This window comes from Anomaloglossus baeobatrachus, chromosome 2, assembly GCF_048569485.1.
Source record: "Anomaloglossus baeobatrachus isolate aAnoBae1 chromosome 2, aAnoBae1.hap1, whole genome shotgun sequence".
Classification (NCBI taxonomy): domain Eukaryota; kingdom Metazoa; phylum Chordata; class Amphibia; order Anura; family Aromobatidae; genus Anomaloglossus; species Anomaloglossus baeobatrachus.
This window is the reverse complement of record NC_134354.1, coordinates 484,126,069-484,141,534: the sequence shown is the minus strand read 5'-3', so window position 1 is coordinate 484,141,534 and position 15,466 is coordinate 484,126,069. Positions and strand designations below refer to the sequence as shown.

The 15,466-nt window shown below is 41.1% G+C and overlaps 1 protein-coding gene across 5 annotated transcripts in view; it reads right to left on the bottom strand.

Annotated features, from left to right (window-relative positions):
• Nucleotides 1-292: 292 nt before the first annotated feature.
• Nucleotides 293-15,466, bottom strand: part of EDAR (ectodysplasin A receptor) — a 206,615-nt gene continuing 191,441 nt past the window's right edge. For 4 of the 5 annotated variants that reach the window (XM_075336433.1, XM_075336432.1, XM_075336431.1 and 1 more), the window contains exons 11-13: nt 15,051-15,131; nt 8,084-8,144; nt 293-4,558 (exon numbers count right to left, since the gene is read on the bottom strand). In XM_075336433.1, the coding sequence (XP_075192548.1) occupies nt 4,224-4,558; nt 8,084-8,144; nt 15,051-15,131 (477 nt within the window). In that variant the 3' untranslated portion in view covers nt 293-4,223. The remainder of the gene's footprint in view (nt 4,559-8,083; nt 8,145-15,050; nt 15,132-15,466) is intronic. The other variant, XM_075336435.1, reaches the window with a different exon arrangement.

Sequence of the window (15,466 nt, the reverse complement as noted above, 5' to 3'; positions counted from 1 at the left end):
CATAAAAGGCCACATGCAGTCCGTGGGCCGGAGGTTCCCCACCCCTGGTCTAGAAAAAGTAAAAAATCAAGTTGGCAATCCTGGTAACAGTATATGATTTCCCTCTTCCATTCAAATGTATTTTAAATAGGCTCATTAGATACTTCAATACAAAAGAAGCAGTTGGAGTCTGTTCATGTTGGCTATGTACATGTGTTGTTTCCTGTAACAACAAAAAGGTAAAATGGTCCCAGCAGCCATTGTGAAAATTGAAACATTTCTGTTTTTTATTTTTAATACAGATTGTGATGCAGATAAAAACATTGACAAAAATTAAAAGAAAATACATTTATCACAAAATTCTCATTTATCAATAGGCCATTTTCTGATGATAGCTTCCCTTTAAATTCAAAGGGAAAATTTGCTCTAAGGGAAATAATAACAAAATAACGATGATCTTGTGCTATACACATCAGCAATCACCTCTAAGGGGCCCTTTGCACACTACGACATTGCAAACTGACGCTGCGATGCCGAGCGCGATAGACCCCGCCCCCGTCACAGCTGCGATATCTTGTGATAGCTGCCGTAGCGAATATTATCGCTACGGCAGCTTCACATGCACTTACCTGCCCTGCAACGTCGCTCTGGCCTGCGACCCGCCTCCTTCCTAAGGGGGCGGATTGTGTGGCATCACAGCGACGTCACGCGGCAGGCGGCCAATAGAAGCGGAGGGGCGGAGATGAGCGGGCCGTAAACATCCCACTCACCTCTTTCCTTCCGCATTGCAGACGGGACGCAGGTAGGAGATGTTCCTCGCTCCTGCGACTTCATACACAGCGATGTGTGCTGCCGCAGGAACGAGGAACAACATCGTACCATCGCAGCAGCCAAAATAATGAAAATGACCGACACTACACTGATTATACGATACCGACGCTTCTGCGCTCGGTAATCGTAGTTAAAACGATTTACACACTACGATGTCGAGAGCGACGCCGGAAGTGCGTCACTTTCTATTTGACCCCAATGACATCGCACCTGCGATGTCGTAGTGTGCAAAGGGCCCCTAAGGCTAGTGATTGGCTGCAGTAGACAGATAGAAGATTCCATGAGATCTTTGCAAGGATGTATATAGAGGAGAGCAGGGAGCACCAGATTAGTAGGGAGATTAGTTAATCAATATTTCTTTTTAAAATATTTTATGCTATTTCCTTCATTTGGCTCATATTGGACATATATTCAAATAAAACTTGTGGAAAAAGAAACAGCCTTATCAACAACAGGTCAGATTACTAGCAGAAGGCAGCAGACCGCAATTATAAAGTCAGAGTATAAAATGCTGATGAAGCGACCACTCACACACCTAATATTCATGAAGGGTTTGATTGTCCTGTATTATACATGCACACAGATAAGGCCTTCATAGTGCTCCAGGTACGTGTGATGCAGGGTCAGGCTTTCAGGCCTCAACTGTGTGCATTATTAATATTAGGCAGCCATCTCCTCCATGAATGGTAGGTTTGTGCATGTTTTTTATCAGCATTTTACACCTGTGCTGTCCCAACCTTTATCATGGAGGTCCTTCTTTATCCTGTTAGTGCGTTGGTATTCTGACCTAGTGATGGTAAGACTGTTTCTTTTTTTATGATATTTCCTTCATTTGGACAATTTTTATGTAGTTTCAGAAAACTAATATAAAAAAACAGCTACATTCACAACATATCAGTTCTACTATTTATTGCAAGTGGAAAAGAAATAATTGTAAAATTCTTGTCATGCTCCAATGCCTGACATTATCTTTGGAATCAATTGTTTCAATCAATGATCTACAGACTCAAGTCTTTCCTGCTCCATATTAATGCTTAAAATGCAATGATGTACAGAAGAGGTGTACATATTAAAGGCAGCAAGTGATTCCAGCCACTACATCGCCAAATGTCCACCTTCTAAATGTGTAAGGCAAGATTGCTCAAACCATGGTTTATCTATGGCCCTTTCCACACTTCTGTCTACAAAAGTAATTTGTCATACATTGCTTGCACTGGGTAAAGATCAATGAGAAAATGTAGAAGGTATAGAAATGGCAAACTGGATTAAGGTTATCGAAGACTCTACATATCAACTCTGTGATCCCAACTCAATATCTTTAGCAACCACAGATAAGAGAGGTGGCCAAATGGGTTCTCTTCACTAATTTATATGGGAGACAGTACTCCTTTGGTCTTTAAGATTTGAGAGTCACCATCATGCCTAGATGGGATCACCATCAAGGAGGGTGGGTGGTGGACATCCATAGGTCTCTAATGTGGTGGAGGGTCCACACTATATGCCCCCCATAGTTTGGATCAGATGCTGACTGCCACTCTAATGTAAGCACTGTGCTATCTGTAAAGCTTGCTGCAGCACGTGGTCACTATTTTACAGAATGAGGGATACTGACTGGATTCACAGTTTTGGTTATACTCAATCTACAATACTAGTGACCTCATGTAAGATTGACATAAGTGTTAGTTGAAATTACTGAATGTCACCCAAAACTATATATTTTGCCATAGGATAGAGTTAATCAATACCACTGTCAAGTAACTTTCAGTGCTGAGCATAGGTTACATAGGCATGATGGAATGAATTCCTCCTCTCGAGACCTCCTTTTCTGCGTGAGAACACACTCTTGTTTTGGTACACTTGTCTAAACCAGTTAACTGACCGGCATAGAATCCTACATTCCCCTAAAATAGAGCTCTTTGTAGAAAATCTATGATTGCCACTGAATTTATTCATGACATCAGCTTCTCAAGACAATCTCATCTAGTTGTATGCATTTATATCAACAGTTTTCCTAGGCTTTATTAAGTTTGGTGCCACCTCTGGTAAAAAATGCTGCTAAAATGGAAAATAACTATTCAATAGTAGGTATAACAAAAGAACCTGTGCCATATGTAACATCATAACAGTACATACAAAGTTCAAGAGCAGGATGAGGACTATCAAGCAGTATAACAATTTAAATGGTCGTCAAATAGTTGTAGATACATTTGTAATAAAATAATACTTCATGAACAATATAAAACAAATTTTAATTCATCAAATTATTTTCTTAGCTGTTATTGCTTCTAAAAAAATGTTTAAGGTTTAGGCGCTTTTCTAAACTTTTGAATGAGTTTTCATTTTTGGGTTCAAGCATTTTGTTGAAAGACTACTGTACTCAACTGTTTTATTCATGCTGTCAAAAACATCACCACCCAGACAGAAAGATGATGGACCTCATTAAAAGTCAAAATTCTGCCATAATTACAAGGCACTATTGTAGTTGAAGGGCATCTAACTATCTTTAAGGGTCTTACTATATACCAAAGAAAACTCTTCAACCCCTCTAGCCTCCAGAGCCTGGCTGCAACTTCACTTATTAAAGTTACACTTCTAATACCGATTAAAAACTATTAGCAAGACTCCTGATCATAATTCCCATGACTGGACTATCTAACTTGCAGCCTGAGGTGTCTATAGTATTACTATTCAATTTTTTAAATTAAAGGCCTAATTACATAACCAGAAAGAAAATTACCTATAGTTATAAATAACTGAAAAAAATAATTCAGAAATATGTAATTAAAGACTAGGTGAAGAAATAGTCATTGTACTTGAAAATTCACAACATTTTGCTTGAGTTCCAACTGAAATAACCTATATGTAAGTGGATTCTTTTAAAAGTGTAAGTTCTTGGATCATCAGAAACTAGAAATCTGAGAAAAATTGTCCTTCTGAGTTCAGGTTTAAGTTAAAGAAATTAAGTATTAAATAAAGTTTTTCAGTGGTCACTGTTCTCACATTTTCCCAACTCTCCAATTCCATAATGTTATTCAGTGGTCACTGTCCTCACATTTTCCCATCCTCCTATTCCATATTTTTGTTCAGTGGTCACTGTCCTCATATGTTCCCATTCTCCAATTCCATAATGTTTTTCAGTGGTCACTGTTTTCACATATTTCCATTCTCCAATTCCATAATGTTTTTCAGTTGTCACTGTCCTCACATGTTCTCTCTCTCCAATACAGATTTTTTTTTGTCTCCTACAAAGTGAGATATGATTCCTGATGCTACATGTCATGGCATAAATGTTCTTTCTTGACCTCCTGTAATGCCTAGCCCAGGTTATGCATGGTGGCTGAGCATCATCATTGGAGGGAAGATCTTTCCTCCTATATTCAGTCATAATGGTCCATCATAAGTCCAATGTCTTTTCATAAACTTTCATTATTAGGCACTGTAGGTGGTGTGATAGTTGGAGTAGATTGTGCCCACTCCACAATATCTGTGCAAAGAGATTCCACTGCGTCCAATCTCTCAATCTGCACCAATTTAGTGAGAAGGTCTGGGATGCTGTACCCAGCTGTACTGATCCGGTCAAAAAGCTGAAGTCCATCTGTCATTCCTCCAATTTCATCTCTCTTCAAACCAAAACTCTCAGCTAGGTGCCGCCATGTTTTTACTATTGCCTTTTCTGTATTATAAGTAGAACTAAGCATCCTGCTAGTCTTCTCCAGACAGTCAAAGGGCAGTTCTGTGGGGCTCAATCCTGAAAGATACCATACATATCATTAGTAGCAATCTAAAGATTAATATTATTTTACAACATAAACCAACGCCTATGGTAACATATTAGGCCTTTTGACTTCACAACAAGCCACTAAACCTTGCGCCAGTTGAACAAATCAGAAAAGTGTCTAAAACACATAATAAATGTGATACAAGACATCGAAGACAGTTTGTGTCTGCAATTTAAGCCTCAATTAGGGTTTACCAATCTGCCCCTTTACTCCAAATACGAGATGACTAATGCTCTAGAAAATTGAAATTGATCTGGGGGGGAACCGACCTTGAACTGAATTCCTTCTTTTCTTTTTTGAATTCTAATAATCGTAATGTCAGGATGACCTTTAGGAGCGACAAGGAGACCATGGATTTCCTGGACATCAAAATCTTTGTCCAACTGGATAGGTCTATTCATACTGATGTTTTCCGTAAGGAAACATCGGTGAATAGCCTATTACACGCATCCTCCTCACATCTATCCTCAACAATTAGGGCGATCCCTGTTGGACAATTTTTGAGGATTAAGAGGATTTGTTCCTCTGACCAACTATTTGATGCACAGGCTAGGGATCTCTCCCAGCGTTTCAGGAATAGGGGGTATAGTGCCCGTAGTATCAAACAGGGATATTCCAGAGCCAAGGCCGCCTCCAGACATAAGTTGCTATCCACTTCGTATAAAACCAAATCAAATTCTGGACCAATTCGGTTTATCTCTACCTTTAGTAACCAGTGGGGGGGGATAAGACAGGTTTTAGAGAAGCATTGGTCAATACTTAAAACTGAACCAACATTAGCCAAAGCCCTTCCTGACCATCCTCTCATGACAGCAAGGAGAGGTAGAAACTTGCGGGATATTCTGGTACATAGCCACTTTGTACATCGGGACACCCTACCCTTCAATATTGGGAAACCGAAATGGGGTTGTTTCCCATGTGGCTCATGTATCTCATGCGACAATATTGAAAGGGCTTTCTCTTTTTCATCAGTGGATGGGACAAGGGAATTTACTATCAGACATTACATCTCTTGCAATACTGATCATGTTATCTACCTTGCCAGATGTGGCTGTAATCTACTATACGTGGGCCTAACCACCCGCCAATTCCGTGTACGCACACGTGAGCACGTTAGGGCCATTATTGCGGCAAGGGAAGTTGATGACTTGCAGTCTTTGAGGACCATTCCTCGACATTACAAGCTGCATCATGATTGCAATCCTGCATCCCTTAGAGTACGGGCCATAGATAGGCTTCAACTGGGCTCAAGGGGTGGCAATTATCAACAAGCACTGTCACGCCTTGAGTGCAGATGGATTGTCACCCTTGGGACAATGGCACCTGGGGGACTAAACGAGAAATTATCATTTGCCCCGTTTTTATGATCTATGAGTTCTGTTTGATCTGGTCTTCAGTTGAGCATGCTTCATCAGGATTTGGATTTTAGTAGTATGCCTCGGTGTCCTTTTTAAAACAATTTTTTAATGCTGGTGTGTTGTTTTTTGTTTTTCTGTGTTGTTTTTTTCACAGGCTTTGATCTCGGCACTCTATATATCCCCCGCCCTATGGATGTCTTGGTCTGGAGGTTCCATATGTAGTTTTGTTCTTCCTGCTCTTTTGAGATCCCTCCTGGATATACCCCTTTGGAGTTACATGTGACGGTTTTATACCCGTCGCCTTGTCCTTGCCTTAATGGTTAGGACTGTCCAAGATGGAGAAGATAGTCCCTATTTGGAGAAAGTTATCCTGGCCGGACGTTTGATTCTGGCCGATGGAACTCCAGACATATGGAGGACTTTGCTAGTGTATGATTGGCATCCGAATACAGCTTTATTCTGCTATGTTTTGGAGGGAAGAAAACAACATTTTGTGCCTTTTTTGCGGATTATGGACTCAGTGGGGGTGGGGGGAGCCCTTTGCTCCTTGTTACGTTTCAAAAAAAAGTTGTCTCTCCTACTATGCTGTTTATTTATAGTGGGGGCAGCTGCATAATACGTGCTATATGTTAGATGCTACATGTTATAGCTCAAATGCAGGTGCTCTATGTATGGAGGGATGTTGGTTTCGTTTTTTCCCCATCTGTCCAGTCTATCTACATTATTGGTAACTGTATGGGTATTTATATTAAGATGTCATGCGTTATATTACAGAGACAGCTGCCATGTATAGGGATGGACGGATTTACTCATTAGCATGCGTTCCCTGTGTATTCCCACTGAGTCCGCCCATGGCACAGACCTTCTCCCATGGCACAGACCTTCTCTCCTCTAAAAGGAAGATTTGCCCTCTTTCTTGCCCTTCACAGCAATGGCCGCCGCAGTGGTACGCGCGTGCGGCGTCACTCCCACCATGCCAGCGTCGGCCGGCCTCCATACGGCGTGACGCGCGCATCCTGTGTGACGACACGGGGAGTGCGCGCGTCACTTCCGGGAGTGCCCGATGACGCGGTCTCTGGCCGGAGTCCCGCCTCACGCGCGTCCAATAGCTGCGTAGCGGCCTGGGCAGCGGGTTATTTAAAGACAGAATTGTGCCTGTATCACACCACGTCACGGCCCCCCGAAGAAGTTATCGAAACGTGCGCGTCGGGGCACGTTTTACTCGGTCACGGCTACTAATGGGTGAGTGCTTTGAGGGGATTGCTTTCAGCCCACGTGTATCTTTTCCTGGGCTGGCTCCCCCCTGCCATTGGGTGTTTTTTGGCCCCTCGGAGTGATGAGTGACCAAATGTTATTACACCTATTAGTCTAGTTAGGGTTTTTATGTCCCTAAACTTTGTATATGACTTGTGTAAATGTATAAATAGGTTATATTGGTCCTACTATTAACTCTGTGAGGCCCCCCTACTGTGAGGATATGGATATACTGCACTCCCCATATGATCTGGTGATCTGTTTTTCATCTATGACTCTGCCTTAGCCTGATCATTGTTCACTACTTTTCTTAAATATGTATTTTATACTATTCCCTTTGCTAAGCACTAAAATGAATAAATATTTTTGATATTTTTGCAAAGGTTGGTATATTGATTATTGACTCAATCTATGACTGCGTTACCCCTGTTCTCTTTGTGTGTGCTCATGTATTTTGGGTGCAGTCCTTATAATATGATAAGATTGGTCACACATCTTGTCCCTATCCGTTTGATTCTAGAAAATTGAAAGTAGATCTTCCTGCTGTCCCCAGATTTATCTTGATTGCTAAAGCTTGCACACTCAAAAGCGGTCAAACACGCTTCAATAGAAATTAAAGGTATAAATCATCATGGGGTCCCCATATCTTATTAAGTTCCCCCAATTGTTACTGTATAGATCATTATTTGTTGTAATTCAAATAACTAGAGGTATTATATGGGTTCGTGATTTTTTAGTCATAAAGGGATTCCTGGTAGGTGTATCCTCCCCTCCAAAAAGTTGACATGCGCTAATAAGGGAGGGACGTATCATTCTCTTTGCTGTGTTCCCCATAACAACTGCTGCATAACTTTATAAAGTTATGCAATACTATTTACTTACCCTCTGCAACATTGCACACGTTTGCATAAAGGTCTAGAATCTTTTTCCTACGACTTTGAATCTGTAGAGGCAAGAAATATTGGTGTCAATATTAATGAATTGTGACAGGAGTTATTTTGATAATGCTAGCTAAAGATATGCTATTGATTCTTTGATTTTAATCTGAATACTATGACCTTTTAGGAGATAGTATACGCATATGCATGCATTGGCGCATTTTAAAGGGAACTTGTCACCAGATTTTTGCATTCTAAACCAAAACTAACACCATAAGTAGTGCCTGTGCTGCATTCTATAAAAGTGCATCTGACTCCCCCTGTAGACCCCACAAATATTTTTATAAAATCTCTCGCCATGTAAGCAAATTTGTGGGTCCAGTCCGATGGGCGTCCTGTTTTTCGACTCTTTTCCCTCCTTTCGTCACTGATCGCCACCCACCTTTGACGATTGATGTAGATGATGCCTGTGATGCCATCCACATAGTGGGGCAAAATCTCGAGCCTGCATAGAGACATTGCGCGAGATTTTGGAGATTTTGCCTGGCGTTGTGGATGAAGTCGCCTGCATCATCTACGTATCCAGACAATATCTCGCCTGTGTGCAGAAAACTCGCTGGTTTGCACAGGTGCACCTATGTTTTCAGCTCTGCCCACAATAGGGCAGAGTGAAGTGCTCCTGCACGAACCAGCAATATATCTGCACAGGCACAAGATTTTGGTCAGCTATATGGATGGCGCCTGAGTCGTCAACCACGTTAATCATCAAAGGAGGACAGCAATTAGCACCAAAAGAAAGGATAAGAGTTTTGGTTTAGAATTCAAAAATCTGGTGACAGGTTCCCTTTAACCTATGTAACATAATTTACTAATGGGTCCTACATGTGCTATTCCACGGTAAGTTTTGGTGAGTCATACCATTACTTTCCAACTCAAACTATTGGTGTAAATTCAGCTATAAAAAAATGATTATTTATCAAAAGTATGGTTATAATTTTATACCATTCTTCTCAACATAGTGTGCCAGTGTCTAAACAATTTAATTTCTGTTCTACAAGGGATTGCCAGTCTGTAGTCAATTAAACTACATTTGGTGAGGAAAGAGCCAAGACTAGTCCTAGGATCGCTCCTGTGGATTCGGAATTTTACATGCAGTGGATCTGCACAAGGATTTAGCCTCATTCAATAAGGTGAATCCATGTGTGACGATCTGATGTAGTTTACACACAAAATCCACATATGGATTTTCCAGGTAATTTTGATTTACACAATGCAAATTTCTCTATATGCATAAATCAATCCATCAAGCCATCTAACTTAAGGTTCAAATTCCCATAGAAATAAGTTGGAAGACATGTGGATTTCACGCCAGTTTTGTGAACATAACTGACTGATAAAATTTTAAAATCAATTGGAGATGAAATTTAGATGCACTGATTTCATATTAATTTTGGGTGTAAAATGCTCATTTTAGCAGGTAGCTGTTATCAATAGATGGAGGTCAGGTCCTTAATATATGAAGTCCATATAATCCATCTTTAGCACATTCACCCTCATAGAAACTGTAGCCACCCACATTTTATTGACTTAAGGCCCCGTCACACTCAGCGACGTATCTAACTATATATCGCCGGGGTCACGGATTCCGTGACACACATCCGGCATTGCTAGCAATGTCGTTGCGTGTGACACGCACGAACGACTGTTAACGATGGAAAATACTCACCAAATCGTCCATCATTGACATGTCATTCCTTTTTAAAAAATCGTTGAATGTTGAGCACGCAGGTTGTTCGTCGTTCCCGAGGCAGCACACATCGTTACGTGTGACACCTCGGGAAGGACGAACTGCAGCTTACCTGCGGCCGCCGGCAATGCAGAAGGAAGGAGGTGGGCAGGATGTTACGTCCCGCTCATCTCCGCTTCTATTGGGCGGCCGCTTAGTTATGCCGCTGTGACGTTGCACGAACCGCCCCCTTAGAAAGGAGGCGGTTCACCGGCTACAAAGAAGTCGCTAGGCAGGTAAGTCCCATGTGACGGCTCTCGACGATATTGTGCACCATGGGCAGCGATTTGCCCGTGACGCACAAACGACGGGGGCGGGTGCTTTCACCAGCGATATCACTAGCAATATCGCTGCGTGTAACACCCCCTTTACTTTAAGGTATAGTAAAGTAAAGCTGGACTTGAAATTCCAGTCCATATGGAGGTTAGGCCCCGATTCATCAAGACTGACATTTTGTACAATAGTCTTGATAAAAAATACGCTGTAGACAGACGTGCCAAATTCATTAAGAGGTGGTGCCTTTTGCAATACTCGTACTCCAGTTATAGATGGATATATATTTCTGACATAACATATGCCACTTTTTTGTGGCATAAATGATGATGAAGTTGTTGACTGCACTCGTCCATGCTCCCCCAACTGAGCTCTGCCCACTTTGAAAAAAAGAGAACAAGTTGCCAGAGCTGTTAGGGACTTAGGTAGAAACACCAAAAGTTGCAAATATTTCAGCAACTAAGAGTTACACAAACATTTTTACAGTTTTCCTTTTAAAAATATATGTGCTCCTTAACATGAATTTAACTAGCAAAATAAATTAGATACAAAAAAAAATTCATCAGCACCATCAAATTTATGTTAACCATCAGGATGCATTTTCCCATTAAATGAACATAGTTAAAATATAAGAAATGTTTTGCAATTGCTCATTCTTGACCATAACTGAAAGGTTGCAGCAGCGTGGTTCATGCAAAATAGCAAACAAAGTAATGCGTGTACAGTGCCTACAAGTAGTATTCAACCCCCTGCAGATTTAGCAGGTTTACACATTCGGAATTTACTTGGCATTGTGACATTTGGACTGTAGATCAGCCTGGAAGTGTGAAATGCACTGCAGCAAAAAAGAATGTTATTTCTTTTTTTATTTTTTTTTTAAATTGTGAAAAGTTTATTCAGAGGGTCATTTATTCTTCAACCCCTCAAACCACAAGAATTCTGCTTGGTTCCCCTAAAGTATTAAGAAGTATTTCAGGCACAAAGAACAATGAGCTTCACATGTTTGGATTAATTATCTCTTTTTCCAGCCTTTTCTGACTAATTAAGACCCTCCCCAAACTTGTGAACAGCACTCATACTTGGTCAACATGGGAAAGACAAAGGAGCATTCCAAGGCCATCAGAGACAAGATTGTGGAGGGTCACAAGGCTGGCAAGGGGTACAAAACCCTTTCCAAGGAGTTGGGCCTACCTGTCTCCACTGTTGGGAGCATCATCCGGAAGTGGAAGGCTTATGGAGCTACTGTTAGCCTTCCACGGCCTGGACAGCCTTTGAAAGTTTCCACCCGTGCCGAGGCCAGGCTTGTCCGAAGAGTCAAGGCTAACCCAAGGATAACAAGGAAGGAGCTCCAGGAAGATCTCATGGCAGTGGGGACATTGGTTTCAGTCAATACCATAAGTAACGTACTCCACCGCAATGGTCTCCGTTCCAGACGAGCCCGTAAGGTACCTTTACTTTCAAAGCGTCATGTCAAGGCTCGTCTACAGTTTGCTCATGATCACTTGGAGGACTCTGAGACAGACTGGTTCAAGGTTCTCTGGTCTGATGAGACCAAGATCGAGATCTTTGGTGCCAACCACACACGTGACGTTTTGAGACTGGATGGCACTGCATACGACCCCAAGAATACCATCCCTACAGTCAAGCATGGTGGTGGCAGCATCATGCTGTGGGGCTGTTTCTCAGCCAAAGGGCCTGGCCATCTGGTCGGCATCCATGGGAAGATGGATAGCACGGCCTACCTGGAGATTTTGGCCAAGAACCTGCGCTCCCCCATCAAGGATCTTAAGATGGGTCGTCATTTCATCTTCCAACAAGACAACGACCCAAAGCACACAGCCAAGAAAACCAAGGCCTGGTTCAAGAGGGAAAAAATCAAGGTGTTGCAGTGGCCTAGTCAGTCTCCTGACCTTAACCCAATTGAACACTTGTGGAAGGAGCTCAAGATTAAAGTCCACATGAGACACCCAAAGAACCTAGATAGCTTGGAGAAAATCTGCATGGAGGAGTGGGCCAAGATAACTCCAGAGACCTGTGCCGGCCTGATCAGGTCTTATCAAAGACGATTATTAGCTGTAATTGCAAACAAGGGTTATTCCACATAATATTAAACCTAGGGGTTGAATAATAATTGACCCACACTTTTATGTTGAAAATTTATTAAAATTTAACTGAGCAACATAACTTGTTGGTTTGTAAGATTTATGCATCTGTTAATAAATCCTGCTCTTGTTTGAAGTTTGCAGGCTCTAACTTATTTGCATCTTATCAAACCTGCTAAATCTGCAGGGGGTTGAATACTACTTGTAGGCACTGTATGTGTAAAAGCTATCTTATCAAAGCATTTCCGGCCATGGTAAAAGAAAACTCTTGTTGTATGATAAGAGAAAACTCTTGTATATTATTTTACAATGAGATCCTGTGAGATTCTACGTACAGTGCCTTGAAAAAGTATTTTTCCACTTAACACCCACAAACTTAAAGGGGTATTCCAATTTCTAAGATCCAATCCCAATATATAGTAGCTGAATAAAAACGTCCCCACACTTCGTCATTCACTAATTTATTAATTAAAAGAAATCCTTGAAGTTCCTACTTGATACAATGGTCTGATGTCTCACTACGTCCATTGAATCCTATGGAGCTTCATTCTGAGAATGTTCTCAGAATGAGGCTCCATAAGTCACTCCCGATCAGTGTCAGGCCTGGAATTTCTAACGCTTGGGAGAAATTCCATACTTGCCGCTGACCACAAGTGACATATGGATCCTCATTTTGAGAATGTTCCCAGAAGAAGGCTCCATACGTCAGACTCGGTCAGCGGCAGGAACAGAATTTCTCATGAGCTTGAGAGATTCCGAGTCTTCCACTGACCAGGAGTGACCTATGAAGCCACATGTTAAGAACGAGGCTCTATAGGATCTGATGAGCATAATGGGAAGTAACAGGTGTGGTCAATATGAAAATTACACCGGAAATCAGATAAAAAGGGTAGATGTTGACTCAATCTTTGCATGGTGTGTCTGTGTATGCCACACTAAGCATGAAGAATGCAAAGAGGAGAAGAAAACTAGCTGGAGACTTGAGAATCAGAATTTTGAAAAATATCAACAATCTCAAAGTTATAGGCTATCTTTAGAGATCTTGATGGTCTTTTGTTCTGTGTGAGCAACATAATCAAGAAGTTTGCAACCGTTGGCATTGTAACTAATCTCCCTGGACAGCAGAGAAAAATTCATGAAATGTTGCAACGCTGAATAATCCAGATAGTGGTTAAGCAGCCCCAATAAAGTTACAAATAAATTCAAGCTGTCCTGCAGACTCAGGGTGCATCATTATCAGTGCGAACTATCCATCGACAATTGAAAAAAATGAAAAGCTATGGTAGGAGACCAGGAGGGCCCCAATGCTGACACAGAGACATAAAGACACTAGACTGCAGTTGTTGAAATATACGTGCCTAAGCCAAAATCCTTCTGAGAAAGTGTTTTGTGGACAGATGACACCATCATAGAGCTTTTTGATAAAGAACATAATTTTATTGTTTGCTGAAAATGGAATAAGGTCTACTAAGGAAACAACACAGTACCTACAATCAAAGATGGTAGAAACTCAAAGATATTTTGGTATTGTTTTGCTGCCTCTGCCATTGGGTGTCTTGACTGTGTGCAAGGGATCATGAAATCTGAAGATTCCCAAAGTATTTGGGGTTGCAAAGCAGTGCCCAGTGTGAGAAAGCTGAGTTTGTGTCCAAGGTCATGTGTCTTACAGCAGGAAAATTACCCCAAACATACTTCAAGAAGCCCCCAGAAATGGATCAAAACAAAGCGATGAGGAATTCTAAAGTGGCCTGCAATGGGTTTGGATCTAAATCCCATTGAACACCTGTGGAGAGATTTTAATAATGCTGTTGTACGAAGGTGCCCTTCAAATATGAGAGACCTGGAGCTGTTTGCAAAAGAAGAGAAAGTAGAAAGACAAGTGTGTGAATTGACATTGTGAAGGGAGGGGGAGCAGGATCGGCTGTAACATCTCCTAATGTGATTGGTGGATCCTGTGTTATCAGCTGTGTAAACAGATGTCACCAGCCATTGTAATCCTGCCTCTGATAATATGAAACTTTGCTCCTCCTGAAATTATATGAAATTACAGTTTAATAGTCTTAGTGACCAGGGTAAAAACTGCAAGATTATGAATATTGATTTAAGATAGATTATGATATGGAAAAAAGACATTGCCAATTTTTTTTAACTATATGTAACAGAAAAACCTTACTTAAAAAATAGGTCCTATTCTGATGGCACAATCCATTCAGTGTTTTGAAATGCTAAACAGTTAGTTATGCAACATATGTGGTTTTTCAGCAGGATCTATAGTGAATAGAGATGAGCGAACCCAAACTGTAAAGATCGGGGTTCGAACCAAACAACAGTGTCCAAGTTCAGAGTTTGGGTGCTGTACCTATGCTAACCACTTGATCGAGCATCAGGGTGTCTGAATGTGTCTGAGGGTAAAAACAACATTTTTGTAGTGTGTCCCTCAAAAAAAAACCAAAAAAAACCCACCCTCCCCCGGAAATTATTTGTTTATGACTGACAGTGTGTGGGTGGAGAGCTGAACTTCCCAATCAGTGACTTCCAATGGGGTTCAGGATCCGGGATCAAGTTCAGGTCGCGAACTAAACTTTATCTAAAGTCCCACTGAACCCGGCGAACCCGAGCTTCCACAGGTCCGCTCATCTCTAATAGTGAGTAGTCAGATTGTTAGTTAGGGTGATAAAAGCTACATTTTCTATTTTGGTTCTATGTCAATTGGTGGTAAAGTGTAGCTATGCTTTACAAAGTGCCCAGAAGCAAGCGACATCAGTCAATGGCAGCCAAAGTCAACAAACTCAACAGAGGGTAAGACTCACGTGAGTAAAGTACAGTCTTGCCTCTACATAAGTCCATGGTAAGATATCCTCAGGAATACATGGTGCAATTCTGGTCACCAACTTTTAGAAAGGACATATAAAAGCATTCAGATTTAGGCATTCAATTGTTTCTAATGTATTCAGTTGATTTAGAAGTTATGTATAAATTTTAATATCAGTATATAATCGGAATAGTCACACAACTGCAGAATTACGTGATCTTTTTTGTTTTAAAAAATGTTTTTCATGTGCTTTTTCTAATTGTCTATAGTATTGTATAGTGTTTGGTTTGCAGAGTTTCAATTAGCAGGCAGAGATATGAAATAAACAATTGCCAGGTAATAAGGTAAATTAAATTATACTTAAAGAAGACCAACCAACAGGATTTTGCTATATGAGGTAAAGGCAGTGCCATA